Genomic DNA, 19555 nt, shown 5'->3' on the forward strand with positions numbered 1-19555 from the left:
TTGACCCGGTACATGGCCAAGAGCAGGTGATTCTTCCATATCTATTGCATTTAGCGAGATCAGGCCTGAAATACCCCTCCATCAGGGTTCATTTAGCTGCAATCACAGCATATAGGAAGTCTCCTAATCAGACATCTTTCTTCCTTATGCCTGTAGTTAAAGATTTCCTAGAAGGTCTGAAAAAAGTCTTCCCACCGGTGAGGACCCCCTCCCCTCCCTGGGAGCTTAATATTGTCCTGACTAAGCAGATGAGTGCTCCTTTCGAGCCTATACATAAGGCCTCTTTGCAGCACTTGACCTGGAAAGCTGCCTTTCTAGTGGCGATTACCTCTGCCCGTAGGGTCAGTGAAATCCAGGCCTTGTGTTGCAAGGAACCTTACACAGTTTTTCATGCCAACAGGGTGGTCTTAAGAACTCACCCAAGTTTCCTGCCTAAGATAGTTTCAGACTTTCATATCAACCAGTCTATTACCTTACCTACTTTTTTCCTAATCCTTCCACTCCCCCGGAGAGGTCATTACACTCTTTAGATCTCCGGAGGGTCCTGAAATTCTACTTGTCAAAAACCCTGCCTCTTAGGAAGTCTGACCGGCTTTTTGTTAATTATGGTAGTACTAATACTGGCCTGTCAGCTTCCAAAACGTCCAATTCTCGCTGGATTGTCTCCTGTATAGCTTTAGCTTATCAACTAGCTAACAAGTCCTTGCAGGGTAAACCACATGCACATTCTACTACAGGGAAAGTTTCTACTACAGCTCTCCTTCGTAATGTTCCTATTTCTGAAATTTGTAAAGCGGCAACTTGGCGGTCTGTCCATACCTTTACCCGCCATTATTGCCTGGACTCAGATACTCAGGCCGATGCCAGAGTAGGGCAGGCCTCGTTAAGGAACTTTTTTGCATAAGATGTATTTGCAATATATGTCTTAGTCATTCTGTGAAGTTTTTATACTTCTTGCTCGTCCGCGAGACTTTGGGTATGAGCTTGCTAATCTATTCATAGATTATGACTATTGATGAGTATCCCCTGGATGAGAAGGATTAGTTACTTACCTGTAATCCTAGTTCTCATCCAGGGGTATACTCATCAAAGTCATAAGCTCCCGCCCACCTCCCCGGACGAGCAGAGTTACACAGTTATGAGATGTTTTATTGTGGATCTCCACAGGTGTTATGCACCTCCAAAAAGAACTGACCCAACTGTCACCTGTGGTGCATCATGGGAGCAGGGGGTTGTCTTCAGGTCTTGAAGGCATGGTACCCCTACTCTAATGCCTTAAAGGCAAGGTGTCAGTTTTCTTTGTTTGCTTTATACTCTACTGCAGCCTACTGGCAAATGCCTGCAATTACAGGTTTTTCCTATGGCAATAAAGCATTGTTGTATACAAATGTTTTCTGCTCTCTTTCTTCCTTAGGGTTTGGAAGAGTACTACTGTATGTATGCTAATTTATGTAATTTTGCGGCAATTTTGCCAGTTAGGAAATGTTTTAGGCTGCAAATATATGTTTTCACATATATATATACATATATATTTATATGTATTTTCTATATGCTCCGGGATCCCGCACATGGGCGGGGATTATTCATAGATTATGACTTTGATGAGTATACCCCTGGATGAGAACTAGGATTACAGGTAAGTAACTAATCCTTTTTACCCTCCCGCTATCCAACGCTTTCTTGAAGACTTTAACTCACAGATCTGTAATGAAAAGGATCTTTCACTGAAAGTCAAGATTCCCCTTCTTCCAAATTGCCAGCCAAGGCTTCCCATTCTTTCTTGTGAATTGAGGAATAATTGACTTAAACTCTGACATGAAATGACCATGCCACTCCAATGATCTTTTGAGGTGGTAGAACGTATAGACCATAATCTGAAAGGACTTCAGGATATCTTCATTAAAGGACATCAGCCAGAATATTTCTGGAACCAGGTATGTGCGTGATGATAAAGTCATACTGATTAAAATAGTAAGCCCATCAAGCTTGTCAACTGTTCCGGCACTGCATAATCCTGAGACATCGTAGATTGCGGTGGTCAGTGCAAATTTCGAAGGGTTCTTGAGCTCCCAATAAGAAATGCCTCTATTCAGAGCAAGACTTTTTAATAGCTAAAAGTTATCATTCTAGAACTGAGTAATTCTTCTCAAAGAATATAAGAGCAACAGAATATAGGATGTTCTAATTCTTCATCTTCTTGGAGATGAAGAAGAACGGCTAGCTGGTTCAGAGACGTCAGTCTCAATGATAAATGTCTTAGTTAAATCAGGGTGGCGTAAGATAGCAGCTTGAGTAAAGACTTGTTTTAGAACCTAGAAGACTTCCTCAGCTAAAGAGTTCCATTGAAAGGTGTGGCCCAGCATGTCTTGTTTAAGAACACAAGATTTGTTGCTGGTTAACTAGGCAAAATTGTCGATGAACTGACAGTAGAAATTGGCTAGACCAAGAAAGCATTGGGTTTCCTAGACACTTGCGGGAGACAGCCAATCCATAATTGGCTGAAGCAGTACATGGATCCATGAAAATTCAAGTACTATTTATAAGAAAACATAAGTAATCAACTTCAGACTGGTCCCATTCACATTTTTAAAGCTTGCAATAGAGTTGATTTTGGCGCAATCTAGATAACACTTGTCTGACATGCTCGTGATGCAACTGAGGATTTTTTGAGAAGATACATTTATTGTGTACTATGAAAAATTGATTGAGTATTTCTGAGAATATATGATCCATAAAAAGCTGAAATATGGATGGTGCATTACTTAAGCCAAACGGCATAATTCGATATTCAAAGTAACCTAATGGAGTCCGAAAGTCTGTCTGCCATTAGTCTTCTTCTGTCATTCAGAGAAGGTGGTAAACTCTTCCAAGATCTAGGGCCAGATGTAGGTAAATATATTTTACCGACTCATAAATACCGAATTTTACCGATTCTGTATTTATGAATCGGTAAAATATAAGGAGGGAGATGTAGGTAAATCCAGATGTGGATTTACCGAATCTGTAAAAGTCGGTATTTACCGATTCGGTAAATACCGACCGGTAATGCCCATTCATTCCTATGGGCTTTGAAGCCCATAGGAATGAATGGGCATTACCGGTTCGGTATTTACCGAATCGGTAAATACCGAATTTCACAAGGGTGCAGGGGGTGTCACTTTGACACTCTCTAGCACCCCCAAAACAGGTTCGGGTGCCATGTGGCAGGCATACCTGCCCTAAGGGCAGGTCTGCCTGTCATATGGCACAGGTGTGTGCATGCACACCGGAAACGGTATTTTACCATCAAATTGAATTTGATGGTAAAATACCGATTCTGTAAGGCTTGTGGGACTCAGAAGAGTCCCACCTACATCTCAAATTTACCGAATCGGTAAAAATGCCGATCGGTACATTTACAGAATCGGTAAATTTACCGAGCGGTAAATTTACCGATTCTGTACACATATGCCCCCTACATCTCAAAATCCATTTACCGGTCGGTAACGGCCGAATTCGGCCGTTACCGACTGGTAAAACCCTACCTACATCTGGCCCTTAGTGAGGTGAATATTTTAGCATTCCTTAATGATTCTAAAATGTCCTTGGTTAAAAGAAGGGGATATCTGTCCATGGTGACGTTGTTCAAGCCGCTCAAGTCTATGCATGGTCTCAGATCTTTGAACTTTTCAGGAAAAAGGAAGAGTGACATCCCAGGAGAAAAAGTAGACCTGACTATAAGGCTGTTTTCTTACAGATTTTGCCTTATGCCTTCTTTTTTAGATAGAAAATACACCCTTTCAAATGGAACAGTTGCTCCAAGTTCAATAGGAATATCACTATCAAACTCTCGATGAGAAGGCAGGAATATTTCCTTAGGTTTCTCTATGGGCCTGATTCACCGAACAAACTTAAGACAAAATCCTAAACTTACTACTTTTGATATTCACAGAAGTTAGGATTTTGAAGTTTGTTCGAAGACAAACTTAAGACAGACTTAAGACAGACTTAGGATTTTGTCTTAAGTCTGTCTTAAGTCTGTCTTAAGTTTGTCTTAAGACAAAATCTTAAGTTCTGTGAATACCAAAAGTAGTAAGTTTAGGATTTTGTCTTAAATTAGTTCTGTGAATCGGGCCCAAAGACATCTGAAAAAGAGCAGTATTGAGCAGGAACTCCATCGGGAAGGTTGATCATTCCAGAGTCTTGTGCTGAAGCCATTTTCTTAGGGATCCAGTAGTTATCTGATTAATAGAAATGTTTGAGAGAATTATGAAGATAAGGGTATAGATCTGGTTTCCCAATTGATATATGGTTTATGACCAGTCAACTAAGGAACACCCAGAATTGAAATGTGATTTGGATATTAAATTAGGTAAAAAGAGACAGTTTCCTGATGTTTTCCAAAAGTCACCCTTAGTGGTACGGTCATCTGCTTAAGTGGCCCAGGACTTATGGGAATATCATAGTCAGTCTGAACCTGTTCAGGGGACTCTTTAGCAATCCTTAATACATTCTTGAGATATACCTGTTCTTCTCCCTTTCACAAAGATTGACCCTGGCGTTTCCTGAAGTTCTTGGAGAACGAACTGAACAATCGCGGATCAGATGTTCCAGGTGATCCATTAAATGCACACCGGCCTTTCTTCAGATGAGTTTCGCTTTCAGCCTCAGAAAGAGGGTTCCAAGGCAAGCCCTATTTTGCACAAGTTTTCATTGGGAATTGAAGATGAGGATTCTTCAGAAGGAGTCACTACCCACTGATATGATATTTGAGACAGACCAAGGCCAGAGGAAGGACAAACTATTTGTTGTTCTGCATTACCTTGCAGATGTGCTGTTCAAAGAATATAATCAATCAAGGATGATAAGGAATATGAAAGGAGGGTGGACGGTCAGGGAAGGTACATGTTAGTGAGAGGGACGTTAGATAACATGCCTGTAGTACTCGGAAGTGTATACGCTCCGAATTTCGATCAAGACAAATTCCTGCAGAAATTGGGACTGGCTTTAGCAGACTGGTCAGACACCCCCTGGGTACTAGGGGGAGATTGGAACATGATCATGGATATTGACAAAGACAGATCGCACCCTCCCCTGCAAGTGGCCGAGGTCTCCCGACTGACAGACGTGTTCTGTACATGGGCGACTGGATGGGGACTGAGGGATGCCTGGCGGACCATACACCCTGAGAACAGGGAATACTCCCATTACTCACACATACATGCACTGCACACGAGGATTGACAGATTTTTATGCTCAGACGCACTGATTGCTAGGATTGAAAGCCCTGACTACCTAGCCAAAACCTTTTAGGATCATAGGCCCCTGACGCTTAGCATTCGATGGGGCAGGGTCCCTACCCCGGTTCCTACTTGGCGCCTGGACCCGCTCCTGCTGGAGGATGGCCCCTTCAGAACCTCCTTGTCCGAGACACTAGATAGGTACTTCATGGAGAACTTGGACACTGCCTCCACGAACCTGGTGGTATGGGATGCAATGAAGGTAGTTATACGTGGGGCAGCAATTGGACAATTAGTGGGAGCCCGACAGGAAATCCTTAGGAAGCTGCGGGATATAGAGGATAGATTACAGAAACAGGAAAGCGAGGTGGGGCTGGACCCTGCTAGAAGGGAGGAGTTACAACTAGCGAACATAGACCATGCCGATGCTCTTGAAACACTACGCGTCATTGACCACAGGGAATACCTACACCGACAGCACGCAGAGGCGGACAGGTCGGGGGCACTACTGGCTCGCCTGGTTCGGGAACACCTGGACATCCCGGTAATAACTAGGATATGGACACAGGATGGTCTAATAGTGGGTACGCAAACTGAGATCAACCGAGCCTTTCGAGACCACCTGACTACCCTGTACGCCCGACCCACAGAAGTTGACCCGGAGCAAATTGCTACTTTCCTGACTGACCTCCCATTCCCCGTCCTGACTGCTGATGCTAAACAGGAACTAGAAGGCCCTATTACCCAGCAGGAAATACAAGTAGCCATTAAATCCCTAAACCGCCAGAAAACGCCAGGAATGGATGGTCTCCCAGTGGAGTTCTACGCGACATACTCGGACATCCTAGTACCAATCTTAGAGAAGGTGTATCGGGAGGCATTAGAAAAAAAAGGCTGTCTATCTGAGTTGACGATTCAAGCGTTGGTCGTCTCACTGCTAAAGCCCGGGAGGTACAGCTTAGACCTGGCAAATTACAGGCCACTATCAATGCTCTCCACGGAGTACAAAATACTTAGTAAAGTGATAGCTCTGCGACTACAGTCACACCTCCCGACTTTGATTCATAGAGACCAATGTGGGTTTCTCCCGGGTAGGAACACCTCTATGAACACGCATCGGCTACACGCACTCATGGCGTCAGTTCCACCGGACCTCCCAAGGGCGGGTTGCATAGCATTGGATCTGCGGCAGGCTTTTGACTCCCTAACCTGGTCGTTTATGTTCCCGACCTTGGAGAAGTTCGGCCTCCGGCCTCGCTCCTGGCGTGGATTAGACTACTCTATGCGGCCCCCTCGGTGACGGCACGATCAGGGCGCCACATCTCAGATCGATACATGATTCACCATGGCACCAGACAGGGATGCCCATTGTCCCCGTTGTTATTCGTGCTTGCACTGGAACCTCTGGCCATAGCGTTACAAGCCGAGATGGGGATAGAGGGATAACGAGCGGTGACACCTACTGTTCCTCCGCGACCTAGAAGCAGATCACGGCCCCATCTATGGAATCTTTGAGAGATTCTCCGCCATCTCGGGTCTAGCTATAAACCCGGCGAAGTCGAACGGTTTCTACTTCCGTGAAACCCCAGACCCAGGCGTGATACCGTTTGCCGCCCACAATATCCCAGTAGCAACTTATACATTTAAATATCTTGAAATACAGGTCTATAGGCAGCAGGAAGATCAGATCGAGGGGAACATTAAAAAAGCTATAGGAAGCCTCCGAGCCTCTGTGGGGTTTTGGACGTCACTACCATTATCAATCATGGGCAGAATTGCGCTCTCCAAAATGGTAATGCTCCCCGACTGGTATATTTCTTTGTTAACCTCCCAGTGCTCCTACCACAATCTATCTTCGATACTCTCAACTCTCTACTAATCACCCTGATCTGGGGGACTGGAAGACGTTGAATAGGGCTGCGTAAGCTGCAACTAGGGACTAGAATTGGTGGGATGGGAGCCCCGGACTTTAGAGGTTACAATTATGCCGGCCAACTCCAGTGGCTTTCCTACTGGACGGCAGGATGGAACCTTCACGAAATAGAATACATGCCTGACAGACTGAGAAGGGGAGAACTACACGCCCTGTTACGTCCGAGAAGTCGCATTCCTAGGGAGTGCCACCTGCTTCTGCGCACAGCTCTGAGAGTCTGGCAAAAGGCCTTGGCTTACACTGCCTCGACGGAGGCGTACGCGGCCAACATTCCTCTGCTGGGCATCCCAACACCACAGGGCAGACTTATCACTAGAGCGCTGCGCCCTTGGCGGGACTCGGGTTTGGAGGTGGTGAGTGATCTATTCGGCAACGACCATCTCCTGACTCATGAAGCCTTCCTGCAGGCCACTGGCGCTCCCCCAGAATGTACCTGCTGCACGCCACAGTCACACGCTATATACAACACAGATGGGTGCCTCAGCGTCTACAGCCTCCACAATACCAATTGGTGCACTTATTGTATCTTATGGGCTCAGGTGGGCACCTGGTGTGCTGGCTATACACGGTAGTTCGGGCACATGCTGCAGTTTCACATACCTCTCTTCAACACACTTGGGCACATGACACGGCTCAGGTCCTATCGGACAAGGACTGGACCACAATACTAGAACACCCCAGGCGAGTATCGCGTTATGTCCGATTCAGATTCATACAAGGGATGGTCCTGCACAGAGCTTATCTGACTCCCAATCGGTTGCACAAAATGTTCCCGAACTCTCCCCACACATGTCCGCTTTGTGGGGAGGCGGAAGCCGGGTTCCTTCATATGTTGTGGTCGTGCCCACGACTCCGAGGGTACTGGTCAGGAGTATGTCAGTCGCTGAGAGCGGTCACGAATCTTCCGGTGCCGGTAGAGGCACTGTATTGCCTGTTAGGGTTGCGCAGACGGCCCAAAACACAGAAGGCTCAACTGAAAATGCTCGATCTGGCCCTGCTATTAGCGATCAGGACACTTACAATGAGATGGAAGTCACATATACCACCAGGTATACCCCTTTGGCAAGCAGAGGTACTGAAGAGGGGGAAGGCGGAAGGGACGATACTCAGGAGGGAAGAGGCACGGGGCCTACGGAAATTCCCAATATCCCAGGAAGGGGAGACAATGATCCTTGCAATGGAGGAAGAGGGACGACCACAAACAGGGGGCAATGAGAGCGAGGGTTAACAGGACGCCCCAGTCACACTTACGACGGCAACCACCACATGTAAGAGCACCCCATGCGTCAGCACACATTAGCGCCTACGGTTCCGGAGGGACCTGACAATTAATTTCCCATTAAGAGGATTATTACATCTGGACAGCCAGGAGACGATCAGTTCAAGGTTGGGAGAGGGTGGGGGGAGGCGGGAGGGAGTTGGGTTGTTTCAGTATTTGCTATGTTACCTCCCCACGATGTAGATATGACAGATTTGTATGACAAGATCTATGCATCTCATGGTTGTAATCCTTGAATGTTATTAGGACATGCTGGGGAGGCATACATGGGGGTTAAAACGGAAAAACCGGCTGTTGTAATGTTGGAAATACTGTACGTTTACATGCAGATATAACATCTGTGAATAAAGTTCTTTAAAAAAAAAAGGATGATAAGGAATATGATGCAGCTGAGTGAACACATTCATCCTTTGTTTCTTCCTTGAGCCCTCTGCGAAAAACTGTTATTAGAGTTTGTGCGACCAAAGTCGTTTTGGCTACAAGGTGACGGAAGCGAGTTACCCATGTTGAAACATACTTTTTTCTCTGTTGGATTTCACAGAGTGCTTCTTCCACTGAATATTCCACATCTAGTCTCTCAAACATTTGCTTAAAGGCAGTCAAGGAGATGGGATAGTTGGAGAGACTGGAATCTCCTGAAGCAACTAAAGGGGTGACCCAAGTTTGTCTTGGTCTGGACAAGTCACTGATCATATATCCCAAATTAGCCTGATCTTGTAAAAACTGAGCAGGACAAAAGCGAAGATTACTGTCACAGAATCAAGAAACAACTTTAATTGATTTGGGTCCCTAGAATACAGTGGAATGGTTGATGGGACCATTGTAACATCTGAGGCTTGGGATGTTAAGGCTTTTCGTAAGGCCAAATTTAAAACCCTCAACTGTTATAATTTATGTGTCTGCTGCTGAATAGTCTGAAAAAGAGCTTGAGTATTGTCTACTGGAACTGCTTGGAGCTATACTAGGTCTGGGGGTATGTTTTCCAGGCTTAGACTGGACAGGTGCATCACAAACAGTCACAAAGTTCACACCTGGCAGAGATTTTTTGGCTGTGAGTTGGGCCAGAAGCACTGGTTTCACAAGTCTTTACTAACAGAGGTATGGGTGACCCATTCCAGTAGCAACATTGCTGGTGATACAGAAAGTGCCTAAACAGGAAGTGCCTTCTGTAATTGCCCTTAGGAAGGAGAAATAAGCCTGGGGGCAATATAACTCCCAGATAACTTCTGGGCATAGTTGGGACTTAGTGGCAAAACACAATGTAAAGGACCCAAGCAACAGGAGATGACTGGAGATTCCGGAAGGAGCCAAGGAAAGACTGGAGCTCTGGAATGGCTGAAGACAAACTGCAAAATAACTGAAGACTGAAGATTCCTGGAGGAGCCAGGGAAAGACTGTAGTGCTGGAGTACACCATAGGATATCTGGAGCATTGTGACTAAATGAGAGAATGGAAAACCCTGCCTTAAGAGGTCCAGCACTGGAATTATAGCACAAGAAGGTAGGCCACCATGTTGGATTGGGAACAGCCTATTGGAAGTAATTGACAAGGCACCATCTTGGAACAGGCAGTATTTCCTATCCCAGAAATCCTCTCTAGAGGATTCTGGGAAGAAGGGGAAGAAATATGGAGACACCAGTGCTGTCTCCCAGCATGTCCACAAGGAGAGGATCACCATTAAAGAGGGCACCAGTGGACTGGTCGCCTTGAAGTAAGTGTGTCTAGGGCCTGCGGCTGCCCACTGGCACCCCTGCGGTACCCACACTCCAGCGAGAGCACGTGTTACACCCGCTGTCAGAAGCCGGCCACAGGTGGAGTGCAACATCCACTGTATAACATTTTACTCCACTATATGCGACTCCACTCCACAGCACTAGACTCTGTAACACTAGACTATACTAGACTGTCCTTCAATATATTTTGTGACACTCCACTTAATAACAATTAAATGACACTCGACAGTACGATTTGAAACACATTTTTATTAAAAAAATTAAGTCCATTGAAATTCAATGAAAAAGTCAACGATTAAGGTATCGTTAAGAAAACTTTCTTTAGTCTTCTTTCTAGACAAACCTAACTTAAACTATACAAACACATTTTTAAGTATGTTATGTATTCCTTGTACCTAATGCTCTGCTCAATAAAAAAAGAAACTATACAAACAAATGAAATTCTAGATTTATAGTTACAACTTCAATTTCTAAGTAATGCACCATCTTCAATTTACTACAAGTTGTGCACCTTCATATAGCCTTGTCACCTTAATCTCTAGTCTGTATTAACTATAACTTGCCACTCTGCCATTCAGTGTGTTCTCTGAAATTATGTCATTTCAGTATTGTAATCAATGCTATAATTTCATATGCTATAAGTCGTGTAATATACAAGGGTATAACGAATGAAGGGAGAAGGTCAATTTATGACCTTTCTAATTAATATTAATTAGATAGGCCATTTGAGACTCAATCCAATTCTGTTTTTCACCAACAGGCCTAATGGCACATAGGTTGGATCATAAAATATTTCTGTTTGCAAAATGCTGCCAGTAGTTTGCGACCTGTAAAGAGTATTTTGGTCCCCTTGCCATGAGGATTTTGGACAAACTGATCATGCTGAAACCGGGAGCCTGGTACTGCTGTCCAGTCTGACCTAAATCCTGCCATGAGCAGTTTCCTGAAGCTTGTGTATGCTTCTTGCTGCAGTCACTGTGTAACACCTGAGACATACAGCGCTCATAATTGGGTGAGGCTAGAGTGCCTGGATGTATGACGTTACAACGTATACTTTTACAACGCATGCCTTTACAACACATTTTTTACAACGCAACATCCATTACAACGCATTCCATTACAACGCATGCCATTACAACAAATTTCCTAAAACTACCATTACAACGCATTCCATTACAACGCATACTACCTTTACAACGCATACTATTACAACGCATATTTGGTAAGTATTGGATAGTATAGGGGTAAAAATTACTATTCTAACTCCAGGGGGTGCAACAGTAGGGTTACGTGTTGGATAGTGTAGTGGTAAAAATTACTATTCTAACTCCAGGGGGTGCAACAGTAGGGTAAGTGTTGGATAGTGTAGGGGTAAAAATTACTATTCTAACTCCAGGGGGTGCAACAGTAGGGAAGTGTTGGATAGTTTAAGGGTACTATGCGTTGTAATGGTATGCGTTGTAATGGTAAGCGTTGTAATGGAATGCGTTGTAATGGTATGCGTTGTAATGGTATGCGTTGTAGTGTCATGCGTTGTAATGGTTGCGTTGTAATGACATGCGTTGTAATGGATGTTGCGTTGTAAAAGTTTTGTTGTAGTGGAAGTGCGTTGTAAAAGTTGTGTTGTAAAGGTTGTTCCCCGTGTGCCTTCATTCCGTTTTTGCTGTGTGCTTTTCCTCCTTGCTGTCAGGGAGGTGGAGTGATGTCCATGCATCTGCATCCTTGTTTTCCATGCGCCTTTACTCAGTGCAGTGCTGATGCTTTTGTGTGGCTCGTATGCCTGCACCATTGCTCACAGTGCATCTTTTTTTTAGTCGCATTAATGGCTGCATGGGTCCTTGGTACTTCCTCCCTGCATCATTGTGCTCCTTGTCTTCAAGCCACATTGATGACTGAGGCCATGTGCTTTCACCCTACATAGCTGTACATTCTGAAGTCTGTGTGATGTCCAAGTGGTGTTCTACCTGAATGCAAGATTCCCCTAGACCATCTATTGCTACTTCCCATAACCTCTTGAATCTACCAAGCCTAGGTATGTGTGTCATTTCTCTGCCGCTATGCAAACCACCCCACTGTCCACCTGAGGTTAGATTGAAAAACCCTAAAGTCATTGAAAAATTGAATTTTTTAGATAATTACCACCATACCATTAGGTGTTTAAGTTCTCCAAAAAGCAGCCAGTGATTGTGAAAGAGCACTCAAAGGAGTGATGTGATATTTGCTTTACCTATAACTATATCTCCTCCCACCCCACTTTTATTCCCACAGATCATAGGCAGGAACGGGGTCATTTTCAATGGCTTCACGTCCCTGCCCCTCAACAAGGAGGACTGCGAGGGGAATAACCACTGTAAGTATATTCTGTAGATGGAAGGTTGGTGATGCTTTGAGAGAAGAAAGAGAGTGAGAGGGAGGGAGATAATGGTTGAGAGCCAGAGAGATAGAGAAGGTGAACGAAAGAGAAGACACAAGCATGAACACAAAACAGAGAGAGACAGAGGTGTGAACACAAACAGAATAGCGAAGATGAACTAGAGCAGAAGTCCCCAATCTTTTCGACTCATGTTCAATAAATAAATATCCCTACTACTAATATATATTATTGCTGTTGTAATAGTGACCACATCAAACAAGATAATGTTAGTAGTTACTGTATGCAAGATTACCAGTAGTGATTACCTTGCTGCATCAGCGCTAATCTGAAAAAATGAATTAACAATTTGGAATGCCTCACCATGGGTAACTCAAGAGTCATAGCTGCAATGTCCCTCGCACCAAGGTAATATGTTAGTAATAAGTCTCCTCAATACTGCACGATTTAGCATCATTCAAATGCCATCTTAAAGTATATTTTGGAAATTTGTCCATTTTCCCCAAACATCTTATAAATTCGGAAAGTACACACAGTTTTCAAATGTGGTGTTTATATATTAATTCTTCCAAGCACAAGTTTCTACTTGAATGTGCTGGGCTGCCCAGAGGAGGGCTACTTACTGGAAGCTGGAGAGCACCCAGTGGCTATTGATTTGCTCATTGGAGAAGCCTGACCTAGAGCCAGACACACTGCAATGGGTGGAGAACAACAGAAGAAGACCATCGGAAGGGAACAGATAGATAAGAGCTAAAGGAAGAGACAGAGGGCCATATGTATCATTGAATTTCGCATTAGCAAAGGCCGAAATTCGCAGAATTTCGGCCTTTGCGAATGCGAATTCGCAAAATGATATGTATGAAAGAAATCCCGAAGCAAAATAAGGAATTGCAAAATTTGCAATTCCTTATTTTGCGATTGCATTTAAGGAATCGCAAATTTTGCGATTCCGTAAATGCAATGTAAGAAGGCAAAAAAATTTGCTAAATGGCCTTAAGGAATCGCAATTTACCACCAACTTCTAGTTGGTGGTAAGTTGCGAATTCCTTGAAAAATGCACATTTTTTTTCATGTGACGCACATACATGCCCTTAGGGCATGTATGCGCACCACATGTGCACCTATGCTTATTTCAGGGGTGCAACAGGGTGTCCTTTGGACACCCCTGCACCCTTGAAAATATTCTCAATTTGCGATTCGCAAATTGCGAATCGCAAATTGAGAGAAAATTCCCATTCCTTCCTATGGGCCTTCTGGCTCATAGAAATGAATGGGAAAGTATTCCTTAATTGCGAATTCGCAATTTGCGAATTCGCAATTAAGGAATATCAAGAAATCGCTAAACAATTGCATTTTTCTTGATACATACCATTTTGCGATTCTAAAATAGCGATTTCTTAAAAATCGCTATTACAGAATCGCAAAATAGTTCCTTGATACATATGGCCCAGAGTGAGCTATAGTCAAGGGTTTGGAGATACTATAAAATTTGAAATTAAATCTTGAGCTATTTTTTGATTACAGGCTGAGAATTTTGGGGCATTACAAATTTAAATGCAGAGTAGTTTTAAATTATCTAGACTAAGATTCCTACTACTTGGGTATCTTACATCTGACAGAGAGTTAATCATGCTATGGTTAGAAAAAGTTATAGTTAAGGCTTTGCGGCGTTAGAAACACAGCCGTGAGGCTTGCCGGGGAATGAGATCTAGTACTTTTTGAGACATCTTAGCATTGGAACCAGAGAATGTTCAGGGCTCCAAGAGCTAGAGAAAGAGGATGTTGAGATATCAGAGTCTACATTAGAGAGAGAGAATGTGTTTGAAAGATGACATTTTCATTTGTCCCAAAGCTAGAGAATGGTAATCGTAAAATAAGCTTTCATTAAATATAAGGACTTTGAGGGCATTGTTGGATTAGAGACAGTGTATTGAGATTCTTAGATTGGCTGAACAGTGAGATATTGCAGTAAATTAATATGCTGAGGCATCCAGTTGTCAGAGACACAGTGTTAAGGTGTGTTCTAAGTAAAGGAAAATAGCATTTAAGCAACCAAAAGATAGGGTGAGAAATACTGCTAGGTTTAGGTTAAGAAATAAGTCCTGTGCTTGGGTCGAAATTTGTCTTAGATAGGACTTTGGCACATTTGATCTTAAATATTTTGCTGTTCTCCTTGAATGCTTAGGGGTCCATTAGGATGGCGGGCGGCTTGCCCCCGCCATGCTGGCGGTAGCCACTGCCAGCCTGGCGGGGGCAATCCGCCCGCCATCCTTCCCTGTATTCCCCCCCGCCATATTAGAATGGTGGGGGGGGACCACGGCGGAGCAAAACACCGCCCGCCACTTTTCCGCCCCGGTCGCATTGCGGCCGGGGCAGAAAATGATTAATATGGTGGCGGTGTCTATGAGACACCGCCAGCCATATTACAATGGCAAGTGTGCAATGCCTTTCCGCGGCGGCAATGCCGCCACGGAAAGGCAGGTGGTGTTCACTCTGGGGGCCCCCTGTGGGTCCCCAGAGTGAAGGCCCAAGGGGGGTGGCACACGGGGGGTACCTGTGGTACCCCCAGGCATTTGCATAATCAAAGCAGCAGGCACCGCGCGGTGCCTGCCGCTTTGATTATGTAAATGATGCAAAGCATTTATGGTATTGTGGCGGGCGGAGCAGAGAGCTCCGCCCGCCACAATACTATAAATACAGGATGTGCCCGCCACTGTGTCGGGCACATCCTAATGGTGCGTGCGGGACCCCCGCCCTTAGGGCGGGCGGTCCCGATTTCCGATAGGATGTCTACCAGATCTGTGATTATGATTATATTTAGGTTTTTAGATCAGTATTTATGAAATGAAAGATCTTTATTAATAGTCATAGAAGTTAGAATAATTCCTGGTTATGCGTGGGAAACCTGAAACATTTATCATCATTACATATTCCATATACGAAACAAGCGTGAAAAGTCTAGTGTTGGTAAATGTGTACACTTCAATATACATTCATAATAGCTTATCAAAGGCTACGATTTTTAACATTTTAAATGGCTCAATTTACCAAATATAGGGGGTCATTATGATGACCCGTCACCATAGTGGGGAACGGGACCGCCCGCCATAAGGGCGGGGGTCCCGTGGGGGGAATTAGGATGTGCCCGCCACAGTGGCGGGCACATCCTGTAGTTTTAGCATTGTGGCGGGCGGTGCACTCTGCACCGCCCGCCACAATGCTAAAAATGCTTTTTTGCATTTGCATATGCAAAGCGGCAGGCACCGCGCGGTGCCTGCCGCTTTGCATATGCAAATATGGGGGAGTACCATAGGTACCCCCCATGTGCCCCCGACAGTGGTGTCAACCTGGGGGCCCTGCAGGGGGCCCCCGCAGCAATCCCCGCCTGCCTTTCCGTGGCGGCATTGTCGCCGCAGAAAGGCCTCTACTTTGTGCCATTGTAATATGGCTGGCGGTGTCCATTGGACACCGCCACCATATTAATCCATTACCGCCGCGGTCGCAAGGCGACCGCGGCGGTAAAGCGGCGGACGGTGTTTCCGTCCGCCGCTGTCCCCTCGCCATCCTAATCTGGCGGAGGGGAAAACGAGAGTGCTTGTCGGGCGGATTGCCACCGCCACCCTGGCGGAGGCAATCCGCCCGACATCCTAATGGGGCCCTTTATGTTTTAGGTAAAAAAACAAGACAGCACCAAAAATGATCCTGGTGATGAAGGCACCAGCATGAAACCTACAGAAAAACAGAGAAAAATTATCCTGACAAGCTGCACCATTAGTAAAGATGAAAATATTCACTGCCACTTTCAGAATACAGCGGCTTCTAGGTCCAGCAGCTTCCATATTCCATCATGCTTGGCAGCGACAGCGGCCTCAGATGTTCTGTTCTTTTTTCTGTCTCATAAGAGTGGGATCTTTAGGATGATTTTAACCATTTTTTCTGAGAAATCCCACAGAATCTATGCTTTTTGTTTGACATCAGTCAACATTTGTGCTGTGTATATAGGGTTTTCTATCATTTTTCCCTGTGTGTAGCAGCCAATTCAGACCCATGCCTTTGCTTTTCCGGAAGTGTCCTTCATGTGGAAGGAAGGAGAAGGCTGCTCCTGATGCACACCTGATGTGTGGGGTGTCTTCCAGCATGCCACATGATGAACAAGTGTCAATTAGGCACTAGCAGGTAGATTCATCAAGCATTTTTGCGAGCGCAAACGGGGCGAATCACAAAAATCAGCCGTTTGTGCCCGCAAAAATGGCATTTGAGATTCATCAATGGTACATGAACTCGCAATTTGAAAAATCGCAAATGATTGCGATTTATCAAATTGCGATCGCATTTAAGGAATCTCAATTTGAGATTCCTTAAATGCAATTCATGAACCATTTCAGAATTGCGAATTCGCAATTTTTGGCCGCTATTTACCGCGAAGTCTGACTTCGAGGTAAATAGCGAAAACTAATGCACTTTAGTGCATTTTTCTAAGTTGTATGTTACACACACACATGTCCTTTGGACATGTGTGTGCGCAACATCAGTCTACATTTTCATTTTAGGGGTGCTACAGGGTATCCTTTGGACACCCTTGGCACCCTTGAAATCGCATCCTTATTTGCGATTAGCAAATTGCTAATCGCAAATAAGGGATAACTCCCCATTCATTCCTATGGGCCTTAGGCCCATAGGAATGAATGGGGAGTTATTCCTTATTTGCGATTAGCAATTTGCTAATCGCAAATAAGGAAGCTGTAGAAATCACAATTTCTTTTGCGATTTCTACATGAATCCCGTTTTGCGAGTCTTTAATAGCGATTCCTTAATAATGGCTATTAAGGACTCGCAAAACGGGACATTGATGAATCTGGCCGTAGGATGTCTAAAAGGACCTGTAAGGATTGAGAAGAAGGTAGACAGAGGGTAATTAATAGGAAGATCTCAGATCTAAGGATGGCAGGAAGGAATGATAGGGGCCTGGCAGGGAAGATGCTTCTTCCATTGTAAGTGTGGCGTCACTCAAAAAGGGCTCTCACTGAGGGCAATCCATGGAGAAGAAAAGGAGAACGAAGGATAAAAATAGTCATCAGCATTCCCATCACTCCTAACATCACCATTCCCATTTGATGTTATTAAGTTCAGCATTGGTTCAGATATAGCTCCTAGCTTTAAGTTGTAAAGAATAGGATCTATCTTGATGGTGATGTCAAAGCTTCAGCACCAATCTCTAAAAAACATGATCAATATCAAGCCACTGCAAGTCAGCAAATCCCTCGTTTCCCGCTATATTTTAGTACCTAATGGGTCCTTGTAACAATTTGTGGAACAAAGACTCATGAGAATAAAGCACTGCGAACAACAGGTTTTATAATGTTCCTGTGCCTTTGCAACACATTTTTATTGTGAATGGTGCTTAATTAGAGAAAGTGACGTAAAGGCGTAAATTCTGGTAAGAAACTTAAAGAGACATTCCCAAAATTTTACAAATTCGCCACCATAATTTAAAATTTTGCCTAGGCCTAAACCGATATCACTTATATGCATACCAAACTTGTTGACCTGACTTTTGGCCAGTTGTACCATCTTAATCTGACATCCTTGTGCTTGGTGGCATGGCTCCTGAGTTCAGACAGTATGGCCATATACATCACGCGTGCTCCTAAGAGGAGCAATGAGCCCTTCTATGAAGCGTATTATTATCTGTTAAAGGTGGAAGAAGTTCCACTTGTAGTATCAGTACATGGTCTAATCCCAATTTTCTGCCAAGACATGATGTTGCAATATCTATTCATCTCACCAAGGCTAAAGTTCAATTTACTACATTAGGGTTCATCTTGTAGCCATAACAGTGAAAAGAAAAGGCCCAGCAGCACACAGCAAAATGTTGAAAGGAATGCTTGGATTAATATTAGATGCCAGCGATTTCGCTGGGCGGCATACCAGACCCCAATTTTTCATCCACCATACAACATTCTGGATAATGACATATGCAAATCAGTCTTAGTCCTGCTCCACTAGGCGCACTCCAGCCCCAGGCCACGCCCTGCCAAAAACGGAATAGAAGCAACCAATTGGTTTCTGACTACTTAGGCCTTATCAGTGAGGTATAGTTCTACTGCAAAAAAACACAACAAAGTGATTGGAGGAATGCTAGAATTAATCGTAGTCGGTAAGGATTGCTCCGGGCCGTATTCCAGACCGTCGCTGTTCACCTTCTAAGGCACTTTAGACAAAGACAAGCATTATGCAAATCAGTCATGGTCCTGCTCCAATAGGAAACATCCAGCCTGAACTGCAACGACATGTTCCCCTAGAGCAACCCCATACAGGTTCAGGTCTATCTAAGCCTCATTAATGAGGTAAATCTTGCATTCTGTGGCACAATGAGCACAAGACCGATATCGGGGCACACCCATCACACTTAAGGTGCCAGACGTCCTCTGCCGCCATGACCGACTTCACTTCATTCAACAAATACTAGATCAATCCCTAAGTAATTATCTGTACCTCAACTCTCCCGGGATAGAGAATTCAAGGCCATCATTGGCTGATAAGTGAAAGGTTTACTGCCCTGCCTGTCTTCCTCATCTTAAGTACCATGAGCATAAATACATAATCAGAACGTAGAGATCATGCTGGTCGATATCCCCTCAAAAAACATTTGGAGAATGAATAGGGAGCCCCTTAGCTTGATTTTAGCTACAGCTGTGGAAGAGCACTTTTAATTGCATTGATTCAGCTTGCAAAGTGTTGTAAATTAGTTAAAGTAATTTAGTTGTTCTCTATCACCCACATGCATCATGCGATTTTGGAGCCGCAAACGGTGCGAATCGGAAAAATCGGCCGTTTGCGATTCCAAAATCACTTTTTGGGATGCATTATACAATTTTTTTTAAATCGAAATTGTTTGCAATTCCTAGAAATGCGATTGCATTTAAGGAATCGCATTTGTGCGATTCCTTAAATGCAATGCATGAATGTTCAAAAAAATGCGAATTCACAAATAGGAGGAGCAAATTAACACGAGGTTGA

General features: G+C 44.2%; 1 protein-coding gene across 14 annotated transcripts in view; it reads left to right on the forward strand.

Annotated features, from left to right (window-relative positions):
- The window catches only part of LOC144768069 (alpha-2-macroglobulin-like protein 1), a 618955-nt gene that overhangs the window by 173191 nt on the left and 426209 nt on the right, over positions 1-19555 (forward strand). For all 14 annotated transcript variants that reach the window (XM_078651444.1, XM_078651445.1, XM_078651446.1 and 11 more), the window contains exon 13: positions 12433-12514. In XM_078651444.1, coding sequence (XP_078507570.1) covers positions 12433-12514 — 82 coding nt within the window. The remainder of the gene's footprint in view (positions 1-12432; positions 12515-19555) is intronic.

Source organism: Lissotriton helveticus, chromosome 7, assembly GCF_964261635.1.
Source record: "Lissotriton helveticus chromosome 7, aLisHel1.1, whole genome shotgun sequence".
Taxonomy (NCBI): domain Eukaryota; kingdom Metazoa; phylum Chordata; class Amphibia; order Caudata; family Salamandridae; genus Lissotriton; species Lissotriton helveticus.